The 15,990-nt window shown below is 33.9% G+C and overlaps 1 protein-coding gene across 10 annotated transcripts in view; it reads right to left on the bottom strand.

Annotated features, from left to right (window-relative positions):
* Window positions 1-15,990, bottom strand: part of sky (GTPase-activating protein skywalker) — a 48,149-nt gene that overhangs the window by 10,803 nt on the left and 21,356 nt on the right. For 4 of the 10 annotated variants that reach the window (XM_070211752.1, XM_070211751.1, XM_017151508.3 and 1 more), the window contains exon 1: window positions 2,341-2,859. The exons of 5 other annotated variants lie outside the window; for them this stretch is intronic. In XM_070211752.1, coding sequence (XP_070067853.1) covers window positions 2,341-2,506 — 166 coding nt within the window. In that variant the 5' untranslated portion in view covers window positions 2,507-2,859. Of the gene's footprint in view, window positions 1-2,340; window positions 3,052-15,990 lie in introns of those variants that run through there. One more of the 10 variants, XM_070211749.1, reaches the window with a different exon arrangement.

Raw genomic sequence — 15,990 nt, 5'->3', positions numbered from 1 at the left:
CGTTTTGGCTAGTTTTCAGAGAGCTCTTCAAAACAAATTTTCCCACTGAAATGGTCATTTAATTGGACAGTTTTTGTTATTGGAAACTTTCTAGGAAAGAAATAACCATATCAGAATAACACAAAGGAGTTAAGTGCTTTTATCCAATATAAGCTTTGTAAAATTCGCGGAAAACTAATTCACTTTAACACAATTAATGCAATCTATCATTATTGCTGCTGATTTGGAATAAAAGTCTGGGGAATTATTTATTCAGTTAGCAAGGGCATTAGAAGTGTAACTATCAGTCTTTCAACTAAGTGCTGATATTACATTTTTGCAATTAATAAATTTTCTATTTATAAGGTTAATCAATATTTTATTAATTTGGTTCATTAAGTTTGCAGTTGATAACTTAATTTTATTGCTAATTAAGTGATTTACTTTATAGGGAATTTGATGTGCTTATTTAAGGGCATACTTAAGTAGTATTTTCAGAAAGTATGGGGAATTTAAAAACAACACAACTTTTCTAGACCCCAATAGGATTGTTGACTCTAATTTTATTGCTAATTAAGTGATTTACTTTATAGGGAATTTGATGTGCTTATTTAAGGGCATACTTAAGTAGTATTTTCAGAAAGTATGGGGAATTTAAAGTTCAACCCAACCCCCCGCACTTTTTCAAGCAGATGTGTCAATTAGGTGACAGCCGTAGATCGACTATCACCGCGGTCAGCTGGTCAACTGCGTATGTAGGACATCCCCAAGACCCCACCGCCCAGCGATTTCCCATCCCCCGATCGCAACCCTCCTCCATCCATATCTGACCACCCCAATGCCACATTGAACCTCATCGGGGCTGCCATATTGATTAGCTATCGGTGTGGGGGTAATTGATTGCACTGCGGACATGTCTCATTACAGGCAACGACAGCTGATCGATTTTTGCATGCCCTCCTTATCGCCGATGGCTGATAAGGGCGAAATCCAGCGAAATAGCGCCGGGCAGCGCCATATCAATATCGGGCTACAAATCAGATACTAAGTTGCAGAGACCCACTGATTTATTTGCTCCCTCGCTTTATGGCGATTTAAACAGTGTTTAGAATGTCGCTAAAATAAAAATCTTTTGGCATTAGGCCAATAAAAGTTCGGGGAGAACTATCAAATTACTCGAAAGCGATAAGATATGGGGTGTGTGTATTCATTGCAGCAAATGCAATAACAATAAAAACTGGTATAATTGAGTGAAGCTTCGCTCATTCGCAGCGCCGCTTGTGGGGTAATTAATCCCCATCTACAGCATCTCGCGGATCCATTTGCATTTTTCGAACGACCAATATGGAAATACTGCGATGTATATCGTCACCATATATACTGCACATTCCACTTACAACAGATGCAGTAATTTTCCTATCAACGCAATCAATTTCATTTGTTTGCGAAAGCGAAAACAAACCACACAAAAAATAAATGCATCATAATTGGATATTATGTCAGTTTACGGACATACTTATAAATAAATAACTATCAAAGACAAAGCACTAACGATTTATTCACATATTTTAAATACGCTTTAGCTCCATTGAAATTGTGCAATCTGATTAAGAGCACAAAACGAAATGCAATTAAATCAGCAATTATTTGGAGACCACGTAGCGGATAACATTTGTTTTGCAGCTGAAGCTTTTATCGCCTTTAATATGATAATGAATACACACACGAAAATATCATTCATTGTTTTCCACTTCTCCTGGGAATTTTGGAAAATAAAACAGTTTTATTCCCGCAGCTGATAGATTTTATTTTTGTTTTTTTCTCGAAGAGTTTATGGCTGAATTAAGTTTTATTTGGTGCTAAATATATTAAGAAATCTTGTTGTTGGAGGCGTTCACTGATGTTTGGTAAACAAGGAAATCTGATTTTACTTTTCAAGGCAATGAATAAAAGCATCAAATGCTGTAACTGGAGAAAAACATTTTGAATAAACACAATTTTTATAAATAAAAAATGGGTCAAGATTGAGATTTTTGAATTATTTTTTGAAATTATCAAAGCAAGGTTAATTGGCAAGTTTCGAAAGAGATATTTTACGATTTGTTCGAAATAACTAAGACATTTCTTGAAAGAATGTTTAAAAACTTTTTTTTTAATTTCCCTAAGAAATAGTTTGTTTTTTTTTAATAATATATATTAGTGTTGATATAAACCTTTTAATTTACAAAAATAAAATCCGCTTGAGCGGAGTTCTAAAACAATTCGTTTTAACTATGATCATTTTTTTTTATGGCTGGTTTTGAGCTTGTGATTGGACTTTGGCGACTGATGGGCTGGGGCTGTGGTCGCGGTTTTTATTACCTGGACTGAATTGGAAGCACTGGCATTTGGTGGTGATGTCGTTCGAGCTGGCCGCGATGAACAGCGGCAGCTCGAAGAACTTGTCGCACTCGGGATCGACGTAGACACTGCTGCGCCGGCTACTAAACTGCTCCAAGTCTTTGATGCCCAAGACTTTGCCAACCATTTTTCACTCTATGTTCTCGACTCTCTCCTTTCGTTCAATTTGTGTTTTGTTCGATTTACAGGGTCTCCTTCTCGCCTTTACTTTATTGTTATTTTGTTTTATTTTAATTTTTGTTTGTTCACTCGCTTTTTTGGCACCGAGAACGACATCATTTATGTAGATTTCAGTCTCTCTCTTTTTTGTCTTGCTTAATTTCTGTATTTTTTATACACTCTGTTCGCTGCTGCCTTTTATTGTTTTAATTTATTGCGATCTGCAATTTGCTGTCGCCCGAGCTGCGACGCCGGCAGCACTTGAATTTGATTTGCAGTACATTTAACATTTAAATTTTCAGTTCACATTTTTCGCTCTCGCTGCGTCGAAATTAATTTCAATATTTTAACGAGAGTTGAAAAAAATCATTAGGCATCCCGCGCCATATTATTGTATTATTGAGGATCGTTTGGAAGCGAAGAAAATCGAAGTACGGCGGACTTCTCGGACGGGTTTACGTGCGGAGCGTTCGGATGCGTTCGGGGTTCTCAGATATTTTCCGGCGGACAGGCCGGTTTCATTCCGCGGACCTTCTCAATGAAAGCTCCCTGAATAAATAAAACGAGAGCGATCGGAACGAAAAACCTGGCGCGTGCAAGCTTTGAAATTAAGCTTTTTCTCGGGGTCTCTGCTCTTCTCTATTCTATTTTGTGATTTATTTTTGTTTTCTTTTTTTTTCATTTTTTTTGTTTGTTTGTTTGTGCATTTCACTATCGGGCGCCATAGAGCAAACAGCTGTTTTCCGTTGTTGTCCCTCTCTCGAAGCGAAATAAAGGGGTAAAGAAAACATCCAAATCTAGTGTAAATACCTTTATAAATAGCTTTTGTGGGAAATTTCGTAAGTGATGGCGAAAAAGAGCTTGGAAAATCCCAGGCAAGAAAACAATTCTTCGGCATTCCTGCGTATACGTAATTTACGAGCATTTTCCAGATGCGTTGGCAAGATGGCAAGGAAAATTTTTATGCCACAAAATAAAATTTATGAGGTAATCTCAGTAAGTGGAATTTTTTATATATGGATCGGGTAAAGCGAATAGAGAAAACAATTTGGGGTACGAGAAGAAAATTCATTCCTAAAGCCCAAATGTTTATAGGAAAAGCTCAGATGGGTTGAACAGGTAAAAAAGAGCGAATAAGTTGTGAAAACAAACTCGGAAAGCATGCATATGGAAACAACAGATATTGTAATCTGTAAAAAAAAACGAATAAAACTAGACCTATGGGCTTCTTGCATAAGGAATTGATTCTTAATAACGTAAGAAACTTATGTATAGTTTTTCCAAAATATTTAAATATAGGGCGAAAACATCTAACAAGAAACTGCTAATTTGTAAAACGTTTCTAGTTCACACTTTCAATTACGATCATTTACATGAATGGTTAAAAGGTTCATCAATACGTTAACGAAATTCCAACTTGTCATTGTATGCGTAGAGACCAATGATTTAGACCAAAAATATACTAACTAAAACATTGAATTTTCAACATTCAAACACCTGACGTGATGCTTCCTTTCTTCAACGCATTTCAACACACTTTTCGTGGGTTTACTTTGTTTTTATTTTTTCTACCCTATCCGCTGATCTATTTATAGTGTCTTCACAAATTGATTTTTCACATGTTTCGTCAGGCGAAATAAAATAAAACCTACTTGGCCATTTGTTTATACCAGAAATGTATAAATAAAAGGGGAAAATTAAACAACGCGTGGCCATTGGCCATTGGGAAAACGCTTTTCATGACACTCACACATGTCACCCAGCGAATGATTAATTAACCAAAATGTTTATACATAAAATGTTGAGAAAATATATCGAAAAATTGAAGAAAAACCCAAAGAAAAAAAATCATGACGGCAATTATCTTTAACTTGGCTGTATCAGATTTTATAGGATATTTCGTATATTTATAAGTGAGGGATTGCCAAGAATTCTGGCGACAATTAAGTGTTGCCCCATAACACGTTAAAGAACAGATATAAAGATATAGGCACTGCTGAATGAGCAATCTGTTGTGAGTCCCAAAGTTGGCCACTCCTACGTGAGGTAGAACAACGTACACAATGTGCGCAATTATTCATCTCTAGTTATAGCTTTCATTTGGGTCTGTTGAAATCAATGGTTCCATAAAACGTCTACCAAAATACGCTATCAGAGCCTAAATGGCAGTTAATTGGTATTACTGAAGAGGCCGTAAAGAAATTTCAGATAAAGTTTGCATCGCTATCTTTATGATCAGTGCGTTTGCAACGATCGAAGAATTGTAAAAATATAAAACAAAATTTATACAACGAAACAGGACTAGTCAATTAACTATTTGATTCATTTCAATAGTAATTGACGTAGTTTATTAGGAACTTCGTGAGTTTCCATTTATAGGACTAACGTGACTTTCTGGCACAAATATTTAATTCTCATAAATTATAATTTCGAGATTAAAGTATTTTGGATAAAAATCAAAATGAAAGACTTCAATCTTCAGTGGTATATTTAACATGAACTAAGAACAACAAATAGACCAAAATAATTGTGACATGATCTAATGTACAATTTTTAGGAATAGGAAACAATAGAACTAAGCGGATTCAAGAAGAAATACATATCTGTGTTGAAGGGGCCACAGCGAAAGGTTAGCGGCAACAAAAACACATTCTGTGCATGCAAATTGCAAATTGCAAGTGCAATTTATTACATTTTCTTCCCCTCTGACGACATTGCCACCGCTTCGCTTGCCAACTGAGGTCGATGGGAAAAACAATTGCCGGCTGCAGCTAAATTTAATTTGACAACGTTTTGCATTTTGGCAAACTGCGGATTAATGTTGTTATTGTTGCCGAATGCCCTCCTGTGTCGCTTTTCCCTTCCAAATTGTCAGCGTTTTTCGGCTTAATTGCATCGCACAACAAGGCGTCATTGGGCGGAACAAGATTGGAGGCCCAAAAACATAAACGACAAGTGGGAATCCACCAGAGAAAAGACCTTTGAATCAGCGAAAAAGTGTCGGTTTTATTTGGTCATACCATCGCAAGAGAACGGAATCAGTGAAAGATACGAATCGAGAATAAGGGATACAATTTAATAATTTAAACGAAGGTAAGCATAGATATGATTCATAACTTTGCAAAAATGCGCAAATAAAATTTTGATTTACGTATAAACAATAAAATTAATTAGTAATAATTAAGAATAATTGTATCTGATAACAGAATTTATTTATTCTTGGAATTAAAAATGAAAAATAAATGGAGACTTGCAAATTGCGGTAAACCGCTTCATAATACTTAAAATAAATTTGTTTATTTCCCCAAATTTATTTGTGTAAGTTTCGGCCCCAAATAAGTTCCTCAAATAATTCTTCAACTTTTTCCACAAACAAATCAATACACATTGAAAATTTATAAATTATTTGTACAAATTATATGCCTTCCTCGGCAAATTATTCATATCAATTAAGTCAAGGGATCGGGAGAACGAAGTCAACGAGCCTGCATTGCCTCTGCCAGATTGTTCAGATTGTTTAGCACGCGCTATAAATATCTTGGACCGATCGAACGCTCGTGAGCTAGCTATTTGTCAATTAGCACCAGTCATATTTCTGAATTTCGAGGGACGAGGCACATGACGAGCGACCTTTGTGATCGAGCTCGGCTTTTTTGGGGGAGGGATTCGCCAATGGGTATTAATTGGCATTCGCCAGGGATCGTATAGTGCCGGGCCTAAGTGGGTGGTTGGGGGTGGTCCCCAGTCTCCGTCGGTGTGAAACGATGTGATTCGATGCGAACCACGAGCCTGGTCCGTGTCCCGGCCAGATTGAAAATTAATTAAGTTATTGCCGTGTTAACTGCATCAATAGACGCCTTTTTGAGCCTGGCACAGAACGTATTTTGTATTTTTGTTCACTTCACCCTCGAGATGAGTTTTTCGCTGCGCCAGAAACTGGTTTAGGCCTTTATTCAATCATATTGCACTTTATTGAATTGATTTTGGAATTATACATTCCGTTGAGTTTGGTCGGTTTATATATTCCATTTTTTTTGTGCGACGTGTGTTTTGTTAAATACAGCACGTTTCTTTTATTATGGGCATAATTTAACATTCAATTAAAATGGAAAGCGAAAAAACCTATACAATTCATTCAGTTTTGATTGTTGCGGCAACTGCTTGCTCTACAAAATCAGTGTAAACAAACGGCGATCTTTATATTATTTATTCTCTTAATAATTTGTTCAACTACACATAAAATTATTATTTAAAATGAATGCTCACAGCTAATATACAAATTATACATTTTTATCTACTCTATATTTTCAAAGATTCCCTAACCGATATTTTACAAGGAATTTTTATTAAAATGCTTGATGTGTGTTTTTTTATTTCTGCCTAATAAATCTTAATTTAATCTCCTTTTTGTGCACTCAATTTATAGTGCACACATGGCGTATGCGTAACGCGCAGTCATTAACCATATACATAGCATTGACTGACCGATCGAGTGACTGACCAATGAACAACCGAACGCTACGCACGAGACTATGTACACATAAAAGCAATCTTTATATATTACTTTTGTTGTTGTATTTTCTCGACTAAAATTTTTTCATGTTTACTTTTTGGTTTGGCAGCTAGGCGTGATAATTAACGAGCCGTGATTTAAAAGTCGATTTTGCTTTTAATGTGCATTTCGATTGCAATTTTGGAGGCTGCCACAGGTGCACAGAAAAAATAATATTTTATAATTATTTACAATATTTACTTATAAAAATAAATATGACTAAAACAATCAAACTAAATAGTCTTACGATTTACGATCTTTATTAATTTATAAATTAAGGACAACAAATCTTCAATTTTAGATTATTATATTTTTTTCTGTGCACCTATTTACCCATATATACATTTACACACGCACTTTGCAAACATATAAAGTAATTACGTTGACACGCGACTTGTTTCGAAAAGTATTCCAATTTGTTTTCTCGATTTTCTTTTGGTTTTTGGCTCGTGTATTTGCCTCTTCTCCTTCTCTTTCGTGATTTGACAGTTGACAACTTTTGGGCATATAAAACTAAGACCGATCGACGACGGATCGAGCAACAGACAGAGACAGACGACCACCGGGCCCGAGGGTTGGAATTATACTGAGATTAAAGTTGAGAAGTCGCCAGCGATCGTCGAATTTCTCTCCCTGTCTCGCGCTTCGCCAGAGAAAATGGGAGAGTGACCGAAAGACAGGTGAACGATGCATCGGGGACACACATTTCCTATCAAAGCTTTTGGCCCATCGAATAAAAACAAAAAGCTATCTAATTAAAAGCTTCACACATAATATCAAATATGTGTTGTTTTTTTTTCATTGTTTTAGCTCTCAGAAGTTCGTTCAACTTCGGAACAAATTTCAAAGGGGGCGTGTGTCTTGAGAAAAAATGCATTTCATATGCCGGAACCGCTGAAAATATTCTGGAAAATTATCAGCGAAGCGTGTTTGAGACAAATTATCCAGTATACACACCCACCATCAATAATTCAATGAGCCATAAACTGCTTATTTAAATCAACAGAGTTATAATGACAATCGATTTATTGGATAATAGCAATTTTAATCGCTATTGAAATGAGATCCAAGATGATTTGTGTAACTTTGTCAATCTATTGAATGTCATCATGTGATCGCAGATCTGTGGTTATTGAATCGCCGATCCGGTAGACCAATCAAAGTGTGAATCAAAAGTGTCGCATTTGCAGACAAGTGAGATGGAAAAGAAGACAATGGACCGTGACACCTGCGACGGCAAGGGTAAATGTATTAGACGGGAGCATGAGGAAATCGCAAATGAAATGAGTTTTCAGCTAATTGCTTTGCGGCTAATTTGCCTATTTTTTGCATAATGGTTTTAATACATTTATAAGTTATCGACATTTATATTCCTTGCATAAAGAGCAGAAGTTAAATAGACTTTGTATCATTATTTTTGTATTCCCTTTGAAATTACAAAAGTATTTGGAATTTAAAAATGAAAAATGGACTTGTGAATGTTTGCCCAATTGTGTTTGGTAAGCTATAAATATTCATTTTAAAAAGAGGTTAAGTTTACTTTTAAAGAAATTATTCTTGTTTAAAAAAATGTTCAGCTTCGTTTTAATAAATGTTAGGAGGACCCAAGACCTACAAAGGGTTAAAACGTAAACCATTACTGTTGGCCGACAGTCGTGTCCGACAATTAATGTTACACCTGCACACGCAACAGCAGAGAGAAATTCAATTGAAAATTTAAAAGCATACTTTGAGGCTGCTCATTAAAATACAGCTCCCGGCCCGGCACTCGGAAACTCAATTATTATAATAAATATAAAGTTTTACAATGCAAATCTGGGGAAAAGAAAAATTATCACCGGGTGCTGCCCCAACAATTCGCTCTGTTAGCAAAACAGAGAGAAAAACAAACACTGTTATCGCAGTCAGGGAAAAAAGCGAGAGAGCGAGAAATATTGAAAAGATAGCGTTCGAGCTTTATCTGCCGGCATATCGCTTTAGCTTTTGTGTTACTATATATATTTAAAGAATATTCGTTTTGGTACTTTTCTTTCCCCATATGTTTTGTTTCTTTTTATACTCTTTTAGAGGGTATAACTATTTGGTTTTCTTCGTATAAAGTACTGTTTTAGAGAATTTAGTAATAATATTAACATTCCCAAGATTTTTTAATGCTTAATTCAAAATTTTATTTTTGAAATATTTATCCATTAATCCAAAACCAATTTTTTTGTTTTACAACCTATTTTTAGTTTAACTTACGATATGTTGGCTTTACCAAAATTCTTCATTTTTTTCTTTTTAATTTATCTGCTCAGTGATTTCAAAACCAAAAGCAAGTAAACAAAACAGAAAGATTGCTTGAAAAAAAGCTTTTACTGTGCTCAGTGACCTCAAACACCTAGATAGATGTATGCATACAAACATATGTAGATATATCTAACTGTGTACATTCATCTAATTAGAGGCGCCGCTGTTGACAGAGAGTTCAAAAGAGCAGAAGAAAAACGCAACATAAAAGAGAAAAGGTTAGGAAATAAAATCAAGTTAAACATTTTCCATTAGTGGGCTTTATCGATTGATGGTTTCGCGAAAGGCAGAATGGCGGAAATCAATCAGTTGGTTATATCTTTATATCTTGGCCATGGTATATTTGAACATGTGTTGAAAGTAATTCAAGCAAACTGACAAATATGACTCAGTAAACATTAATTTAATTTCACACGATCTGAATTTATAACGGTTTGAAAAACAACTGGTTATTATTAATCTCTAACCTCTACCTTATTTTAATTTTTATACAGTTTTAGCTATATTAAAATAAAATTTGTTTAAATTCTTTGCTTAACTTTTTTGATTTACGGTTTGATATTTTTTAATTGCATTTCATGTTTGACGAAGACCTTCCGCTCCTACTTAGAATCGAGAACTCAGTGGCCACAGCGACTGAAAAACATTCACGATCACTCGACACGCAAAGTATCGTGATAGAGACGTACACTCAAAATAAATTTAACCCTAAATTTAGAAAATCGCCATTAAAATTTCTTTTTATACCCTTGTAGAGGGTATTATAATTTCAGTCAGATGTTTGCAACGCAGTGAAGGAGACGTTTCCGACCACATAAAGTATATATATTCTTGATCAGCACCAATAGCCGAGTCTATCTAGCCATGTCCGTCTGTCCGTCTGTCCGTCTGTCCGTCTGTCCGTTTCTATGCGAACTAGTCTCTCAGTTTTAAAGCTATCGCGTTGAAACTTTCCCGAAGGTCTTCTTTCTATTGCAGGTAGTACATATGTCGGAGCGAGCCGGATCGGACCACTATATCTTAAGGCTCCCAAACAAATATAAGAAAATTCATTGTAACTTTGTAGGAAGTAGGCGTTTTGATTCTTGACTACTTAAAAACAAAATTGAAATAAATCGAAACGCTGAATCTGGAATCCCTGGAACTGCACCGAGTGAGTATTCTTTTATCTACAAGGGTATATAAGCTTCGGCTGGCCGAAGGTAGCTTCCTTTCTTGTTTCTAAATACAAGAAAGTTATTTCTAAATCTAAGGAAATTTTTCTTAAGTCAAGAAAGTTTTCCTTAAATCCAGGAAGTTTTTCTTAAATGTAGAAATTGGTTACCATGAACTAAAATCTAAAAAATCTAGAAAAAATGCCCTTAAAATTAGAAATTATTTTCTGAAAAATAGAAAGGCAAACGAAAATAATAAAATATTTTGGCAACACCTTTTCTAAAAATTAGTGCCCTAACCCTAAAATGAAACCAACCCTAAATAATAGAAACATTTTCTAAAAAGTAGAAATTTTTTCTAAAAAATAGAAATATTTGTTTTCACATGCTCTGGCACACCAAAATGTTCAATGCCAGAACTTGTCAGCTGCCGCCCGGCTGCACTCGTGGCGCAGACCGTTAAAGCACTTGGTTAGCAATCGAATCGACGCGGGTTCGAGTCCCAGAGCAAAATTTTTTAAACTTTTTTTTTAATGTTATTTTATTTTTTTTTATTTATTTTATTTTCTTTTCTTTTTATTTATTTTTTTACTTTTTTTTATTCCTTTTTTTATTGATGGCAAGCGGTAAACTAAAAATAATTAGGTTTATATTCAGCTATTTACTATATACTACACATAATATAAATTGCGTTAGCATAAATATATACATATGTATATACGTATGTAAATAAGTAAAACGCGAATGGTCAACATTATGCAATTAGTATTCAAATGTGTTGTCCGCTTCACCCTTTACATACAATGCTCGGTTTGCCACAGCAAGTTTAAGTGCTACAATGGCCCAGTATGTAGGCCATTCGCTCCTCGCGCGGGAGACCCGGGTTCGATTCTCACGACGGACAAGTAAAAATTGTAAGTTTTTTTCATGAAATATAAAATATTAACTAATCATAATATCTACATTCCCAATCTTCCGCAGTCCCGTAGTCCACATTTACAACAACATTTGGCTTTGGTTAGATAAGAAATCCAAGCGCAAATACATAATAATAAATACATAACCTTAAACATTCACAATATACATGACACACAACTCCTGCATATGTATATAGGGAGGAGTACATAATATAAACGTATATACAAAAAAAAATCATGATTGAACATGTTTTTTGTTTTGTTTTTAATTTCTATTTTTTAGGAAAATTTCCTAATTTTTAGAAATTTTTGCCCTTAAATTTAGTAAAATTACCCTAAAATTTAGAAATATGACGTCAAAAAAATCAAAAATATAGAAAAATGTGACCCTAAAATTTAGGGCGAGCTTGTCTTGAAGACAAAAGTAGGGCGATTTCCTTGACTTTAGGGTTAATTTTATTTTGAGTGTAGAGACAAACAAACAGCACCATTAATAAATCCACCGCCCTTTCACTTGGCTCCTCCGTCATCCAAATCTCCAAGATATCCAACAGGCCGGAGCTGTTGATTGTTTTATGCCCCCGAAGATCAAAAGACAAACGACATGTAGGCGTGAGTGGTGCGGTTTTTGGGATGTTGATTTAACGGATTTGATCTCTAAACTCACATGATTTAAATAGAGAAGGATATGTTATAGTGCACCGCCAGCTAAACATCTCTAAGTTATTAACCATTTAAAAAAAAATCTAATTTCGATCCAAACTAAAAATTTTTTTTTAAACAAATTTATTTAAAAAGATTTTAAGTTGTCAAAAAACAATAGTAATAATTTTCAAAAAAATTAAATTATTTTTAAGAAACATTTAAATATAAAAACGAATAAAATAAATAGATAAAGTCTCAAACATTCTTCTCTTTGTCTTGTTTTGAAATGTTTGACCTAAATAAACCCACCCTGTAGAAATATCATAAAAAAAAAGAAATGTGATAAAAATGACAATGAAATTGCTATCACAAAGGCTTTAAAAAGAATAACTCGTAATTTTGATAATCTAATCAAACGCGAATAAACTTTAAAATAGAAATCCGGCTAAAGTGGTTAGCAACTCCTAGAAGAAAAGTGGAGAGGTTTCTTATATGTGTACATATTTTTTATTTTTACTTTCATTCTGGGGCAGCGGTCAAAGCGGTCAAAAGAAATGACAAGAAATAAAAAATCCCAATGAGTTATATATCAAAAATGTATACTCAAGCTCAACACAAAAAAAAGTCAATTTGCTGACTATAAAATATGCGAATGAGTTACTTATATAAGAAATTTGCAAATTGCAACCCCGTCAAATAATCCGAAGAATCCTCTTGAAAACAAATTAAACAGAAATTAACTAAAAATAAAGGCAGAACCAAAACAAAAAGCAAAATGAAACAAAACATAAATAAACCCACAAAAAAAGAAACGAAACAAATTTGCGAAAACCAGTTTTAGTCAGTTACAGAATTTTAGAGATTCATTATTCGGGGCACACTTTTCGCACATTTCCCAAAGAAGCACGTGCTATAAGGCCACAATGAATCGGTGGGCGTGTGCCACAATTTGGGTGTATCGACAAAATCATATCTATATATACCCAAAGATCGCATGTTCAGTGGAAACTTTTCTTTCCGAAAGAAATAAAATTCGCCGATTTTTTGTTTTTGTTGTTGGGAAAACATTTTTCCAATCGCACAAGTGGATCATAAAAAATTCCTCTTGAATGAAAATTTATTCCCCCCGCTTTGCCAATACATAATTTGGCATTAAATAGCAAAACAAAATCTTTTTCGACGTCAACGGCATGAAAAAATTGGGAAAATATTCTGTTTCCATTTGCTTGCGCAAGCAAAAATGTTGTTATTGCTAGCAACAAATAAATTTTAAGCCATAAAGATTCGAATTTTCTGCTGCTATTTTAATATTTATTTGTTGTATAGTATCTGTTTTTGAGAATGAAATGGCTCGTGGCCAGTATGACACAGAAAATTCCCCAAAATTTATTTCGATTTCAGTATTGGCAGAATTTTTAAAGGTGGCGATCTATAAATTCTAATTATAGAATTTTATTTATAAGTCAAGTTATTTTGAACTAAAAAGCATGAATTACTTTAAGGGTTATCTATGCTCAAAAAAATAAATTTTTTTTTGTATCTCCCTTAAAACTTATTATATCCCTTTAAAATTTTTTACTGTATAAATCTAATCCACGAATTTGATAGTGCTGATCATAAATTTAATCTTTTCAAGATACCATCAAATTTTAATCACATGATCAGCAGCTAATACAAATCCCTAAGAAAAAAATGTATTAAAAATGATCAGGAATATAAGCAACCGAAGAAAAAGCAAACAAGCACGAGAGTGATGAAAAAAATGCATTTATTTTTAAACAAATTAATTGGCAGCTAGCCAAGTGCCATAAAAACGTGAATGTTTTTATTTGCTTGCTTTACCCACAACGCGGACCAGAAAATTGCTATACTTCGGGGTTCATTATGATAATCGAATATTCTGTACTTATAAATTGGCATATAGATATCGGAGCTGTGTATCCCGATCAATATTGTGATCACCCCACGGCCCACATCAAATATTGCTCGGTGTATAGATTTTGTTATATATGAATGGGTTTTATCCATATGCACATAATGCCGTTGTGCACAAGAGTCATTATTTTGTAAATCAAATCAAGGCCAATGTCGACCGGCGAGGTGGTGTGTGCTGCACTAATGGCTCGATGGATTTTATCGCCCGATTTCCTTTGGAATCGAAATTGCATTTAGTGGCTTTCGCCTTTATGGCGTTCTGACAGCGAGAGTGGCTAGCAAAGTTCAATATCAAAGGAAAATTAAAACGTAAATTATCTCAGTATATAATGAGGGGGCATAAAATATTTCTGCACATCCTCTTTCATAATCAATAATATCGTAAACAAATTATTTTTCAAATTGTAAAAGGCAATTGCTTCTGATGGTCAATTGATCGATCTTGCCATTTGGCCATTGGCTGAACTATTTATTACAATTAAATTTTAAAAAATCAAAAAAAAAAAATTCTTTACAAGCTAATAAAACTAAAAACACTGTTACTGCTTTTAACGAACAACTATTTTTAAAACAAACTTTTAACTGCAAACAAAAATTGCAAAACGTTTGTACTTTTTAATATTTTGTTTGCACAAAACTGCTGCCTCAATTTGACAGGCAGTTGCGTCGGGTTTTTCACAAATAAATATAAATGCATTTATTTTATTTCATTTCACGGTTGCACGCTGAAATTGTCCCCACAGAGTGTATTTGCAAAATATCCAGTTGGGGTGCTGAGCCAATATATTAAAGCGGGTTTTTTCGCTCTGTTCTGTCTCTACCATATTAACTTTGATTATTTGCAAATACCTATAATTGGTTAATTTCGGTGTTTACTTGCTGTTCTCGCCTGACCATTTCGCCCTGTTTATTGATTAAAGTATTTTGTACGAAAGCAAACAAATACTCTTTCGTGAAACACATAAATTAAAATTTCCCACTCAATGAAACATGTGCTGTGATTGGACTGTAGATATCTGAAATTCGTGTTTATGTGTGGGAGGCACGTGAAAACTCATTAAAAATTAGGACCCCTTGAAGAGATTTGCTTTCAGACCCAAATATATTCTTTTTATCACTTTTGCTTTTTCACTGTATATTTATGTGATTTTTATTTGTAAAAATAAACCTTGTTTATTTGACTCGCGTATACATTTCACAGTGAATGCAAATAATAAAACAAGGAACAATGATAATAACATACATAAAAATATATACATAATATCATACATAAATGTGATGATTTTAAAAGGCTTGATATTTTTAAAAAGTAATTGTTAAGTTAATAGCAAAAATAATTATTCGTGCCTAATCCTTAATTATTTCGGAATATTAGCTGTCGAAAGTGTTGAAATATTTAAAAAGCACCCTCCAATATAACCAACCTTATTATAATTTAAACCGTTTACCAAAAAATATACGGCATACTAAGGCACTAAGCGTCCTTTTTGAAACCATTTTTACACCATACTGACATTTATATCTTTGCAAAAAACTTAAAAAGATGTCAAGAGTTTTAGAACTTTAACAGAAGTTCTGTTGTTACAGCTGCGAAAAAAATAATAGCACCACTAACCCAAAAAAATTTTAACTAGTCACCCTACTCACATTTTTTAACTTTTTTAACTTTTCAAAACGGGTTTTAAATAGTAAGACTAAACATAATTTGAATATGAAAAAAAATGTTAGCTTTATAAAAGGTTTCTGGACTTATTTAAGAAAATCTATGCAAAACTGGAAAAACGTACGAAAAAAATAATAGCACCACTTCTCTAAAAATAGAATAAAAGGTAGATAAATGACAAATGGGTAACTTAATCTTTAGTTGGCGGTAGCTAACAAGTAAATCTAAGTTTAAAGTGTAAATATCTTTTGCGATTTTTGGATATAATGACTTAGTATCGATTAAACAAGTCAGGAC

This window comes from Drosophila takahashii, chromosome 2L (assembly GCF_030179915.1).
Source record: "Drosophila takahashii strain IR98-3 E-12201 chromosome 2L, DtakHiC1v2, whole genome shotgun sequence".
Classification (NCBI taxonomy): domain Eukaryota; kingdom Metazoa; phylum Arthropoda; class Insecta; order Diptera; family Drosophilidae; genus Drosophila; species Drosophila takahashii.
The sequence above is the reverse complement of the archived record's forward strand: the minus strand, read 5'-3'. Positions and strand labels throughout refer to the sequence as shown.